Source organism: Centroberyx gerrardi, chromosome 16 (genome assembly GCF_048128805.1).
Source record: "Centroberyx gerrardi isolate f3 chromosome 16, fCenGer3.hap1.cur.20231027, whole genome shotgun sequence".
Lineage (NCBI taxonomy): Eukaryota > Metazoa > Chordata > Actinopteri > Beryciformes > Berycidae > Centroberyx > Centroberyx gerrardi.
The window spans coordinates 26,728,707-26,743,706 of NC_136012.1; the positions used below are offsets into that span (position 1 = coordinate 26,728,707).

Genomic DNA, 15,000 nt, shown 5'->3' on the forward strand with positions numbered 1-15,000 from the left:
AGTCTCGCCTTTAGCATCACACACACACACTCCCACACACACACACACACACGCACGAAAACACACGCTTTAATATCTCCCCACCCCTCCTCAGGTGCGTGACCAGGAGATCCCAGTGAAGAGGAACTTTGTGAAGGCGGTGGTTTACGTGGAGGACTGTAACGACCACTCACCTGCCTTCCTCAGCCCGCGCTACGAGGCCAGCATCTCCAACCTGGCTCCCACAGGGTCAGAGGTCATCAGGGTGAAGGCGCTGGACAAGGACATGGGCAGCAATGCTGACATCAGCTACTCTCTGCACTCCGGTGAGTGGCGAGGGGTCATTGTGTATTATGCTTTATATTTTTTTTTACCTTCATTTATGCACGTAGGCTTTTTTCAGCACAGCTCTACTTCACATTCATGGAGTTGGTTTATTGAGATTTTTTTTTAAAATTTATTATCTTAATGTTAAGTATCTTTATGTTACGTCTGTCCGTAAGTTTGTTTTGTTAAAAATGTTGTTAAAACGCTTACAAAATCTGAAGCGAACAGAATGTAACGTGATGTTGTGATTATCATTTGAGCTTCAATAAAATACATGAAAAACACATTCATACAGTTACACACATACACACCAGGGAGCTTCCCAGTACAACCACAGTCTACTGTGGGCCACTTAGCAGCTCCACTAAAGCAAAGGGTTTGAGTGCCTCAGTCGAGGGCACCGTGATGACACTTGTTGAGAGAGGGAGAGTGTTTCTCAATTACTCCCTGCCATGACTTTCTAAGCTTCTACGGGATTTGAAGTGGCAACCCTCTGGTCTCAGGCCCTTGTCTCTATCATTTTAATGCCTCCCTGTTTACTTCTCACTCAGAGAATTAGGCTGAAACATCTTGATCTATCTCTATATTAGTGGAATAGCTGAGTTATACAAGAGTTCTCCAGGGAATATTGCTGATCATGCATCACATACATGATCAAAATGTTGGTGGGAAGAGTGAATGAGTAATACTCTCCCCTCCCTCAACAACTACGTATATGAGCACAGCACTTAACCTCTAGCTGGTCCAGTGGAGCTGGACCAGTTCAGTAGAAGACTGTGGTTGTTCTGAGTGGTTCCCAGCATGAATGTGTAGAACAGTATGAACATGAAGCAGACTCTTTTCCAGCAAAAAAATGCGTGCTGCGTTGACCTTACCAGGATAAATAAAGGGTTTGTCCATTTGTATAACATATTGTTTCCTTTCCCCCTACAGGGAATATTGACAACATCTTCTCCATAGACCCAGAACTGGGGTCCATCAGTCTATCCAAGCCTTTGGACCTTCAGCCTCAGGACCAGTTCCACTTAACAGTGAAGGCCACCGACCAGGGCTTCCCTCAGCGCAGTGACCTCTGCTCTGTCCACGTCCACATCAGGATCTCTGACCAAACCCCACCCGCCTTCCCTTCGGACGAGTACTTCACAGAGATCAGTGAATCAAGCGTACCCGGAACCCCAGTGGTCACTGTTTTGGCCTCCAGCCCCGCTGCAGTGCATTATGAAATTGAAAATGGCAACCCCAACGGGACGTTTCACATCAACCCCTACACCGGGTTGATTTCAAACCAAAAGCACCTTGATTTTGAGAACGGTCTCTCATACAAGCTCAAAGTTAAAGCCTCCACCACAGCTGGAGCCTCATCGCAGACTGTCGTTTACATCTATGTGATCGACGAGAATGACAATGCCCCTGTTTTTCAGCAGAGGGAGTACCTGGGGCAGATAAGTGAGTCGGCCCACATAAACAGCATGGTGATGGGAGAAAGGAACACCCCTCTGGTCATCCAAGCCTCGGACGCAGACAGAGACGCAAACTCTCTGCTGGTCTATCACATCCTCGAACCGGAGGCCCTCAAAGTCTTCAAGATAGACTCGAGTATGGGCACGCTCTCTATAATATCGCCGGTTGACTTTGAAGCCATGGCCGAGTATCATTTCACCGTGCAGGTAAGGGACTCAGGGGAGCCATTGCTGTATGCAGCAGAGCCTGCCAAGGTCACCGTCCGTGTCCTGGACCTGAATGACTGCCCGCCGCAATTCACCATGCCAATGTACGAGCCATCCATCATCTTCCCGGCTGTCAGAGACACAGAGGTTGTGCGTGTTATGGCCCATGACGCCGACTCGACAGTGTCATACAGCATTACTGAGGGGAATCTTCACAATGCCTTTTCAATTCACCCCAACACTGGAGTCGTCACCGTGAGCAATGTGTCTGAGTTTAGACCATTTTACCAGCTGGTTGTCAAAGCCTCTGACGGCCTCTACAAAGACTCGGCTATCGTCAAGGTGAACATAACGAACGTAACGGCGAGCGACCTCGGTTTTGAGCAGAATGTGTATTCGGCAAGCGTTACGGAAAACCTCATGATGGTCAAAACTTTAGCGGCACTCAGAGCCACAGGCTGTTACCTAAATGAACCTCTTATGTATTCTGTGCTAAACCCAATGGGCAGGTTTACCATTTCTCAGACATCGGGTATACTTGAAACCACGGGCATCCCTTTTGACAGAGAGGAGCAAGATGTGTATGACATAGTAGTGGAGGTACGAGACATGAGAACACCACCTAGGACAGCTACAACCCAGGTCAAGGTTTACATAGACGATGTCAATGACAACACTCCGCAGTTTCTAAACCTGCCTTTTTCCATGATGATATCTGAGGACTCAGAACCAGGTGATGTTTTGTATCAAGTGACTGCCATTGACAGGGATCTGGGAGAAAATGGTTCCATCATGTATTCACTTGAGGAGGACTTTGACCTCTTCAGAATAGACCCAGACGTTGGTGATGTATCCCTTCAAAGGCCTCTTGACTTTGAAGCCCTGAACAAGTATGTGCTGACTGTCCTGGCTGCAGACGAAGGCGAGTCCAGCCGCACCACCTCAGCACAGCTCAGTATCCAAGTGAGGAATCGAACCAACCCAGTTTTCCAGACTCTGCTCTATCCACTGAAAGTCCCCGAAAATGTCCCCCCATTCACCACCATCTTACACGTCCAGGCCAGAAATCCAGAGGGCTATCGGCTCATCTACAATCTTGAGGAGGAAAACGCATCAAAACACTTTCATATTGATTTCAAAACAGGTGTGTTGACCGTCACTAACCCCCTTGACTATGAGAGCCAGTCCATGCATGTGTTGACAGTTCGAGCTACTGACTCTGTAACTGGAGCTTTCTCTGAGGCATCGGTTGAAGTAGAAGTGGAGGATGTGAATGATAATGCGCCGGTTTTCTCAAAGCTGACTCACACTGTGGACATTGCCGAGGGGCTTCCTATTGGCAGCTCTGTCATACACCTGTCTGCCTCTGATAGGGACTCTGGTAGAAATAAAGATTTGACCTTCCAGATGGTGAAAACGGAGGGGAATGAGACAGATTTCTTTGAGATAGACCCTCAGAGTGGGTTGATTGTTACAACACAGGTGCTGGACCATGAAAACACAAAGCAGTTTCATTTGAAAATCAAAGCTATTGACAACGGCACTGTTCCTCTTAGTAGTGAGGCCTACGTCATTGTAAATGTCACCGATGTCAATGACAACCCACCGGACTTCGGCAAGTCCCTTTACGAAGCCACACTGGATGAAATGGCTAAGTGTGGCCACATAGTCATCAAAATCCAAGCCTCAGATCCTGACACCAGGGATTTGCATAACCTAAAGTACAAAATCCTCTCAGGGAATGAAGGCCGGTACTTCAACATCAATGAATCCTCAGGAATCATCTCCTTTTCTAATGTTTGTAAGAGGAATCTGGATCCCTACTACAACCTGACAGTGGCAGTGTCTGACGGAGTGTTTCAGAACACAGCACCGGTCAATATCGACATGATGAACAGCAACAGGCATAGCCCCTATTTCAAACAAAACATCTATGAAGCGGAGCTTGCCGAAAATGCAGAGGCGGGAACTCGCGTGATCCGATTGGCTGCCATAGACCCTGACGATGGGCCGTATGGCAGTGTTGACTACACCATCATAAACAAACTCGCTGATGAGAAATTTGCCATCGACAATGACGGGCAGATTGTCACAACGCAACCACTGGACAGGGAAAACCCCGCCCAGAGAGTCATAGCTATTAAAGTGATGGCTAAAGATGGCGGAGGAAAAGTGGCTTTTTGCACCGTCAAGATTATTCTCACAGACGAGAACGACAACGCGCCTGAGTTCAAAGCGTCAGAATACCAGGTTTCAATCCAGTCGACTGTAAATAAAGGCTCCCCTGTCATTCAGATCATGGCTTATGACGCAGACGATGGCAGAAACGCTGACGTCACCTACACTGTCGACGAAGCGGAAGAGGTGACGGAAGACATTATCGAGATCAATCCTTTCACTGGAATCGTGAGTGTGAAAGAAAGTCTCGTTGGCATGGAGAACAAGATCTTCAACTTCAAAGTCAAGGCTCGCGACGGTGGCCTCCCGTTCTACAACTCCACAGTCCCCGTTCAGGTCAAAGTGGTTCCACCCGAGGTTCCCCTCCCAAAGTTCTCAGAGCCTCTCTACACCTTCTCAGCCGCTGAAGACATCCCCATGGGGACAGAGATAGGCACCGTGAGGGCCGACTCCGACATGCCTCTCATATACAGCCTGGTGAACGGGAACACAGTCGAAAGCAATAAAGACAAAGTGTTCAGCTTGGACCAAGAAAGCGGAACTTTGCTGGTGCAGAAGACCATTGACCACGAGAAGACAAAGTGGTACCAGATAGATGTGATAGCTCAGGGGAACCACAACGGGACGAATGTCGCGTCGCTGGTGTCCGTCAGCATCCAGGTCCAGGATGTGAACGATAACCAGCCGGTATTCGAGGCAAACCCATACAGGGCCTTCCTGGCTGAGAACATGCCGGCTGGAACCACTGTCATTCAGGTGAGGGGAAGAACGTTTTTTGGGTATGTTTGGTACTTAATTTGGGGAGGGAAGGAGGGTAGTATTGTAAGCTACAGACTTATGGGGTTCAAACAAAAGAGAAATGTTCAGAAAAACAGAGTCTACCCTCAAACTGTGTCTTGCATTTGAAAAGCAGATTGTCCTTCTATTCTATATAGACAAGATGTATTTACAACTGCTTTTATCAGGTGTGGACTGGAGGTTGCCAATAATATCGGTTCTGGTTTCTTTATACGAAAATGCTTCAGTTAAAAAAAAATAATAATGCGACCACCAATTCCACATCTTGACTCCCAGGTGACCGCCAACGACCCGGACACCGACACCAACGGTCTGGTGACCTACAGCCTGGAGTCGTTGCCCGATGACATCACAGACGGCATCACCGACGTGTTCTCCATCGACGGAGAGAGCGGCTGGATTACGACTCTTAAAGAGACGGACTGCGAGGCGACCCGGGTCTACAGGTTCAACGTGGTCGCCATCGACCACGGTGGCGACGTCAAGCTGTCGTCGTCTGTCCTGGTGGAGGTGACGGTCACCGACGAGAACGACAACCCGCCGCGGTTCTCCGAGGAGGTGTACCGCGGCTCGGTGGTGGAGAACAGCCGGCCTGGCGACGTCATCATCTCCATGACAACCACCGATGCTGACGTGTCGCTGGAAAACCGTCTTGTGACGTGTTACATCACAGGTGTGTGTGTGTATGCGAGTTTGTGTATTGATGTGTACATGCGTGTGTGGCTGCTTGTGTGTGTTTATGCATTGAGGCATGTGTGTATGTTTGTCTGTCCTTGTGTGTATGTTTATGCATTTGTATGTGTGTTTACGTATCTGTAGAAGTTTGAGTGTGTGTGTGTGTGTGCATGAGCATGTGTGTGTGTTTATATATTTGTATGTGATTGTGTGTGTGTGTGTGTGTGTGTGTGTGTATGTGTGTGTGTGTGTGTGTATGTGCTTTATCATCCATATTACTTGTGTCGAACATTTGCTGCACTGTGGGATTTATCAAGACGTTAATGAGGTGGAATGAAATCCCTCTTAATCGCCTTCATCTGAGTCATGTTATTATGTTATTCAGCCACAGATTAATCACAAAGAAGAGCAGGTTGACAAGTAGTCAGGACAGGAATACCAACTCGATGCCCTGTGGCTAATGGCAACAACAAAGCCTTGACTTAATGCAAATCCTGTATTTTCCTCCAGACAGTTAAGCCCTGATCGCTCTAGTGGAGCTCGCTGTCACAACATTGTTTTTGCAATGTGTAAGGGAGGAATATTTGCATTCAAGTTATGTACATAATAGGTTTAGACTGATTCCCATATTGGCCAAAATTCGGCAATGAAACCTGCCTCACCCTGCCTTAAGGGGCTGCTGACCCTCCTAAAAGAATTTAAATTAGTATGAGTTTTAATACAGTTTTAGTTTCCCATAATGGCTTTTCCATCCTGAAAAGAATACAATTCTGGGGGAACTGCTAAATAATAGCAATGTTTTTGTACTTTTGCACAATATATACAGAATATCTGCATAAAATACTGGCTGTTGGCAACTTCAATCCAGAAATATTGGTTAACTGGTATTGGCCTTCAAGAACCCATATAACCCATAGCAGGCAGCAGTGTATTTTCTGTCATGTTCTATTACCTTATGGATATTTTTAAATTGCAGGTGTTCCCCTTTAAAATAAAAATGCATATACAGTATAACATGTAAGGGAAATAAAATAAATGAAATGACCCCAATGCAGTTGATAAGATGCAGTTACAAGAATAAGGCTTAATGGTTAATAATTAACAATTGATCGTTAATAATCATCTATTAACTCAGTTCCTGCAACTTGATGTTTATTCTTGCAACTTGATATTTATTCTTTTTATGCATTTTAATTATTTATTTTCTCTTCTTATACACTTCATTCTTATCTAATGTCTTATATACCTTGTGTAAAGCACTTTGAATTGCCTTTATATACGAAATGTGCTGTATAAATAAACTTGTCTTTCCTCTCCCACCCTGCAGACGGAGACCCGCTGGGCCAGTTTGCCATCGTCCAGGAGGATGAGGGCGAGTGGGGTTTGATCCTGAAGGAGCCGCTGGACCGAGAGACCAAAGACAAATTCACCCTGCGGGTCACGGCCACCGACGGACGGTTCGAGGCTCCGGCCACGCTGGACGTCCACGTGCTGGACATCAACGACAACAGTCCGCTGTGTGAACAGGTGAGTCCAGACGGGTTTTACTCTACCCTCTGCCCTTCATTTAGATTTTTGGATTGTATTTATCACAGTATTATTTTTTAATCTTTATTTATCCTTGGAAAGCCAACTCAGCACCACGCTCTTTTCCAACAATTGTGGAACAGGCTGCACGGCTGACAGAAAGCATAAGTCCATGATGTTGCAGGTTCCTATCTGAATCTGCAGTAGCTACCATAAGAAACACAGCAGGGTTTGCTAACCTGTTTTCAGCCAGGAACTAAAATGAGAAATATAGCTTTCTACCTTTGTCATCTTGTTATGTACAAAATGAAAAAGAGGTTGCATATTGGATGAAAAGTTCATTTTTTATTTATCCAATATTCAGGTATCAGGACTAAAAGAGCCATTGCTATTAATGGAGATAGCCACACAAATGGAGTCTGCCATACAAAGAAAAAAATACAATTTTGGTTGCAAATTAGATTTATTCATTTGTGTTAATCAGCTTTAGGTCAGAGGATAAGAGGACAAAGAATAAAATCTACATAACCACATATTTGAGGATGTTCTGCCAAGACCTATAAGCCATTATAAACATTTCACACTATAAGCAGTGAGTGATTTTTGTATTTGTAGGGCAGAAGTGTTTCCTTTATTAGCTGCTAGTTGATGTTTGTGTGTTGTTCCTTTCATTTTTACAGCACTTACATAGAAAAGTGCTGTGCAAATGGAGTTATGATTATTGTTATTATCCCCTTGTTCCAGCTGGTATACACCGAGGTGGTGATGGAAAATTCGCCCTCCAGCATGTTTGTTCTGAAGGTTTCGGCGTCAGATCCAGACGTGGGAGCTAATGGCCAGATTTCCTACACTCTCCACGGTCCCGACGCCGACAAGTTCCATCTCGACCACAGGACAGGTACCGGGCCGTCTGTTTGGGGTCAAAACACAAGTGCTTCGCTCTAAGTAAGCTCAGCTGTTTGTTTGAATTGGCGATACCATCGGCACTCCGGCAAATACTCCGACCCGCAGCTGCTGACAAGGAGCTGAGCCTTTCTATTGTGATGGTTTTTTTCATGTTTGGGGGAATCTCACTGACATCCATCACACTTTATTTTTGTCATAACACCGTCATCCGTCTTTCCTCATCATTGTCAGCTAATCGCCTTTAAGATATCAGGCTTTTTTTTTTTTTATAATATCATATTACCAATATTAGATATGTCTGGAATTTCACTTAGGGTAGTGCACTAACCAATGGGATGGTAGTATGCTGAATGGGACACAAAAATGAAAACATTTACATATAAGCTTGTGTTGTTTTCCCCAAAACACATTACTCACACAAAGATTAGCAACATATCCTATTTTGCTATTTCAGTTTAACTGTTTTCCAATGAATAGCATAAGATAAAATAATATGAAACTGTAATGATCCCCGTGGGGAAATCAGGTTAAAAAAATTATTAAAAATCTGTGATGGTATAATTCGCTGGAAATTTTATGTATGCCTACTGGTACGCCATGAAATAACCTCTAAAAGTATGTTTTCCTGGAAGTAAAAGTAATGAGATTTCATATAAAAACGCAAGAAAATAAAAAGTTTGTAATTATTTTTGGCCTTTATTGTTTAAAAAAGTGTATATTATGTCATGTAAAATTGACTAACAAGGTGAATAAGTGGTTTTTCACTTCACTGTGACTGCAACCCTCTGCTCACCTGTGCCCAGGTGAGCTGTTCACGCTGGCGGTGCTGGACCGGGAGAGGGAGGCGGAGTACAACCTGGTGGCCAAGGCGACGGACGGCGGCGGCCGCTCCTGCCAGGCCGACATCCTGCTGATGCTGCAGGACATGAACGACAACCCGCCTCGCTTCTCCTCCAGCCACTACGAGGTCACCGTGTTCGACAACACCACCGTCCGCACGCCCATCGCTGTCATATACGCCAAGGACCCAGACACCGGTAAGCTGCTGTGCTTGGTGCTAGGAATATGTAGAGGATAAGTCCAGCCAAGCAGAGCGATTTGTCAAATAGCGAGTACCATGTAATCGCGACATCCTGGGTTCAAATCTGATCTGGGACCTTTGTCGCATGTCATCCCCCTTTCTCTTTCCTAATGTTTCCTGTCTCTCTCCTCTTTCACCTCTTCAATAAAGGCAAAAATGCCCCAAAAACTAGTCTTTAAAAACGTACAGATGCAACCATTGTAAAAGTCCCAAAAAAGAAAGAAATCCTTCAAGCATTTAAGTATTTAAAGTGGTAATCTGTAAGTTCCTGGTCTTTTTGATTTAGTCTCCATCTTTGTTGCTCAGCCTCATTGCTGTGGTGTCTCTGCACTGCACTTCCTATAGATCACCTGTCAATCAAACAATGTGGGCGGAGCTTGGGTTTTCTGTTGACGCAGTTAGAGTTTCTGTGGGTGGCGCTCTTTTCTTCGTCTGATCAGCCATGGCGGTTACGGAAACGTAAAACGCATCACGAGACTCCGGGTGTTTAGAACAGCAAATGGAAAAGCTTCAATGAACTGGGTGTAGATTGAATCACTATTGTGTTTTAGCAATCAGTGGTAGAGGGTTGCAAAACAGAAATTCATTTATATGACAATGTTACGGATTCAATTTGTTCAAACGCTGGTTTTGACCAGAGGAAAGTGAGTCACAGACTGTCTGCACTGTGAATCATAACAGTGCAGGACTGTAGGGAACATTGTATTGTTTCCCTCAGCTCAGAACATGTTGTGACGGCTCTACAGTCATGTCAACACTGGTGTGTGTGTGTGTGTGTGTGTGTGTGCGTGCGTGTGTGTGTGTGGTATCAGTGATCCTTAACTATGAAAGCTAAATGGAGAGGCTTGCCTTTGTGTGTGCGTGTGTGTGTGTGTGTGTGTGTGTGTGTGTGTGTGTGTGTGTGTGTGGCAGTACTGATCCTAAACATAATAAACGACTAATGGCTAAGCCTGTCCCAGCAGAGTTTTGCTTTCTCAAACGCCCACTCTGTCATTCCAAATGTGTGGGTAATTATTTGTTCTTTGGGATTTTTTTTTTCCTCTTTTAAATATAAAAGTATTTCACACACTGCTGTACGCCCCTGGAGCCACGCAAGGATTTGGACCCCTAACCCTGGCAGTGTTAGTGCCTTGCTCTACCACTGAGACTTAAACCAATTCAACCATTTAAACCAGTCCATAACACCAGTATGAACCGTCAACTGAGGCTGTCAACTGTAGAGCAGAATCTCTTTTATTTATCAGTTATTTTTCTTTCTTAGGACCAAAACTAGTTGGTAGTTGCTGCTGTTAACGTCTCAACATGACAAAAAAAACATAGTGAACTAGTAAAAGGAAATTTGAATTTACTACCAAACTATTGCAATATGTAGTTAAAGTTTAACTACACTAACCAACAACCACAAATCTGTTTCTCTCTCCCTTCTCTCCTTTTCTTGTTCATTTCTGTCTTCTCTCTTTCCCTTACTTGTTTCTTCAAGACTTTCTTACTTTACTTACTTAGAAATCTTCTGATTTCTACAAGCCTCTTGTGTTTTTTATCTCACCTGCACAAATTAGGCATTCTGTCTGCATTTTTTATCACTTTATCACTGAATCTGATCACTCTGTTATTTATCGCTTCGGTTTCAGCGCTGAACAAATACTGAGCTAATCTGAAGCAAACTCCTCTGATTGAAGTCGGTCAGCACAGTTTGGTACAAATTCCTGCTGCAGCGTTTGATGTTTTATTCATTTGTTGCCTTTACAAATTGCTCGGTTTATGTTGGAACAGTGAAATCAGATAAAAGTCAGTTGAAACAGACAGCTTCCTCTTCTGAAACCAGTTTGTTTTAAAGCTCCATCTGTTTGCTAACAGTGTAGGTGTGTGTGTGGGGTTTGAAACGCCATTCAAAAGAGGGTTTCACACACACACACACACACACACATACACACGTGCACTCGCATAAGGACACACACTAGGACCTGTAGACACACACACACACAAACACACACATATAGACACACAGATGGCAAGATGCACACACAAACACACACACATAACACACACTAACACACATACACTTGTGCACTTAGATAAGGACACACACTAGGACCTGTAGACACACACATAAACCTACACACAGATGGCAAGACGCACACACACTTACACACACACACACATATATTTACTCATTTACACACACAAACACACTCGTTCACTCGCATAAGCACACACACTAGGACCTGTAGACACACACATAAGCACACACACAGATGGGTAGACACACATACACACACACACACACACCAACACAGATGGGTAGACACACACACACACACACACACACATACAGACAAGTAGAGACAGACACACACACTTGTGTTCACACAAAGATACATACATCCACATGGGTAAGCATGCACACACTCTCTCTCTCTCTCTCTCACACACACACACACACACAAATGGGTAGACAGAGACACACACACAGAGAGTCACACAGATGGGTAGACACACACACACACACACACACACACACACAGCTGGGTAGGGAGCGGGAACAGGAGCAGACAGAACAGGTCAGCCACTCCTTCAGATGTGCAGCAGCTTGTCCTTCTTCTCTGCACTGCAACTTTCTCACAGACGACGATGATTCATTTACTTTTAAGATGAGTTGATGTGCCAGAAAAATGAAAGAAAAGAGGAAGCGAGAGAAGAACTCAGGAAAGAAATATAAACTGCAGGTGGTACAAAAGAAAACCCATCCACCTCAAAGAGAGAGAGAAAAACAAGGACAGATTCTGTTCAGAGCTGTGATGACAATTAGACAGAATTAATGATCAGTTTATTAATTAACAATCAGTTTATTAATTAACTGTCAGTTTATGAATTAATGAGTCAGGTAATTTGAATGTGATCTCCACTCTGTGGCTCCCTGGTAGATCAGCTGCGTTCGTCTCCTCTATGGAGAGTACAGGAACATTAGCAAACATAACTTATAGCTCATTATATACATATATAGAAGCACTGCTGACACAAGGTGATTCATTATTACAGTAAGTGCCAAAACATGTATAGTCTTGCCATCGTGAATAGATCGATTATTGCGCCTCCATCAGGACAATCAGTTTACTTTTTTAAACTCCAGAACAGATTGCCAAAATGTGTCATTCCTCCAAATGTTGTCAAAATCACACCAGTGGCATCTGAGATATCACCTGTGATATTATGTTTTCATGTATGTATATACACTCACCGGCCACTTCATTAGATACATCTGTTCAACTGCTTGTTAACACAAATATCTAATCAGCCAATCACGTGGCAGCAACTCAATGCATTTAGGCATGTAGACATGGTCAAAACAATCTGCTGAAGTTCAAACCGAGCATCAGAACGGGGAAGAAAGGTGATTTAAGTGACTTTGAACGTGGCGTGGTTGTTGGTGCCAGACGGGCTGGTTTGAGTACTTCAGAAACTGCTGATCTACTGGGATTTTCACACACAAGCATCTCTAGTAAGGTGTACCTAATGAAGTGGCCGGTGAGTGTACATATATAGTGCACATTGATGTCGTGCACATGCATCCACTCCACAGGTGCGTGTGTTGTAAATACTCAACTGCAGTGTGAGTAGAAGCAGCCTCATCTATATGTATGGATAGAGTATCTGTTGTCCCGTTAGAGACTGACGATATAAGTTCAAACACATCTGTCTGTCTGTCCACTTTCTTGCCACTGTGCACCTTTATTTTTGGCACATACTAAAAGTTGCGTGTCACATAAAAAATCCCAGCTTTTTTTCATCGCCTTCTGTTGGTTGTTATATCATGTTTGTGTATTTTCCCTCTTTATGGTTAGGTGCTTTCACATTGTGCCTTTGCTTTTGATCACAAACATGCCTGGTGGAAGCCCAGATGTGGTTTTGATAGCAGCAGCAGCCTCTTGGCTAATTCTTTATTCTTATCAAAGAAATGAACGCGATCATCGTGCAACAACATGTTCTGCCGTTACCCAGCTCATTGACTAACATGTTATTCTCTCTCTCTCTCTCTCTCTCTCTCTCTCTGTCTCTCCTTTCCCACAAACCATAACTCTTTTACCATACTCATGTCACATGATAACCTAAATGTTTGCAGGTTGTGTAACTACCTAGAACACAAACCGCACAAATCAGCTACTGCTCAGATGTAACTCAGATAGAGAAATCTTAGTTTTATCTCAAATTTTAATCCCTTGTAACTGGGTAAAATACTCATCCTGTCAACTTTTGTTAGCTTTCGTTAAACCAGTATTGATTATAAACACATTCTAACTGTATTACCGCCACCGCAACAGCCTGCGGGAATACACTTTAATAAGACAAATGGCTTTGAGGAACCTCTACTGGTTCTTCAGGTCCATAAAGCTTTCATAAACCATGGCGGTACTTCCATGAATCTCTAAATATATGGAGGTTTTTTAAGGAACCCTTTAGGGATGTGTTTTGAAGTGAGGAACCCTAAGCTGCTGATTGGCTTCCTTTGGTACTACAGCATCCTAACTTTTTCTTTCAGTGTCCTGTTTTTTATTCTTATGCATGTACACACTTTGTGGACAGCACACATGTTGGTGACCGTTGCATAAAAGCCATAATATCCAGAAGTTCGTACTTTGTTGTGATTATCGGTGCTTTGCTGATGCAACTCGGCTGCACCTCGTCGCGAGTTGCATCACCATCAGACGATAATTACAGTAAAGAATACCCTCTAGGGTATTATTGCTATAAACAACACACTATTAATTAAAGAGTAATTAAATAATTTGTCTTGTCTATATTTGTTGGTGATTCAGGCTGTTTCTTGGCCGCCTCCCCTCCTCTGGATATTACGTGTGATCAGTAGACAGAAGCTTTCTCGTTTTATCTGTTTTAGTTGGACCGCTGTCTCTGTGTTCGCGGCTTTCCCCCCCAACCCCAAAAAAAAAACCGTAGGAACGCCTCTGATTGGCTAAACAGATGGTGACGAATCTGTCCGTCCAGAATGAGTTCAACTGGATTGAACTTTCTGTCAAAATGGATGGAAACACATCATCAGTCCTGTCCAGAGAACAGACAGCTCTCAGTGAAAATGCACTGAAATGAACGTAGACGGACGGACAGAACGGATCCGCGTGGGCGCCGCCTGACCTTGAACAGTAAACGTGTGACCCTGACTCTCTCCTCTCGTCTCTGCAGGTATAAACTCGGAGGTGAAGTACTCCCTGCTGGCCGGCGACGGCGGCTACTTCTCCCTGGACGAGTTCTCCGGGATCCTGCGTCTGGAGCGCCCGCTGTCCCCCGACACGCCGCCCACCTTCGAACTCAAGGTCAAGGCCACCGACCGCGGCCTGCCTCGCCACCTCTACTCCGTCGCCACGGTGACGGTGGACGTGGTCTCCCTGGACGACTACCAGCCCATCTTCCTGAGCTCGGAGTACACCGCCCAGCTCCCGGAGTCCCTGGCGGTGGGGTCGGAGGTGTTGAGCGTCTCCGCCCTCACCCGGGACGGCGGCGGGCCGGACCCCGTCGTCTACGCCGTCGTCTCCGGGAACGAGGACCGACGCTTCCTGCTGGACCCTCAGACAGGTGAGAACAGGCTTTGTTTACTATTTGTCTCTCTCTCTTTCCCTGTCTGTCAGTCCCTTTTATAAAGTGGTTTCAAACATCAATCTGTTATTGTCAAATTAACTGTGATAGCTCGGTATAATTACTGTAAACAAACAACACAGCGGGGGAGATAATTAGTAGACTCTTTCTCACACCAGTGGCATTGTTAGTGTTTCTCCAAATTAAGACCACATTTCCCATAAGCCCCGTCGCTTGCTGACAGACTTCTCAGCGGTAATCTTTTTGGTTGCCGGT

The 15,000-nt window shown here is 44.7% G+C and overlaps 1 protein-coding gene across 1 annotated transcript in view; it reads left to right on the top strand.

The window, feature by feature from the left end:
* Positions 1-15,000, top strand: part of fat2 (FAT atypical cadherin 2) — a 109,172-nt gene that overhangs the window by 42,658 nt on the left and 51,514 nt on the right. The window contains exons 10-16 of the mRNA XM_078288937.1: positions 95-305; positions 1,240-4,907; positions 5,226-5,622; positions 6,952-7,151; positions 7,896-8,049; positions 8,861-9,094; positions 14,335-14,724. Of these exons, the coding sequence (XP_078145063.1) occupies positions 95-305; positions 1,240-4,907; positions 5,226-5,622; positions 6,952-7,151; positions 7,896-8,049; positions 8,861-9,094; positions 14,335-14,724 (5,254 nt within the window). The remainder of the gene's footprint in view (positions 1-94; positions 306-1,239; positions 4,908-5,225; positions 5,623-6,951; positions 7,152-7,895; positions 8,050-8,860; positions 9,095-14,334; positions 14,725-15,000) is intronic.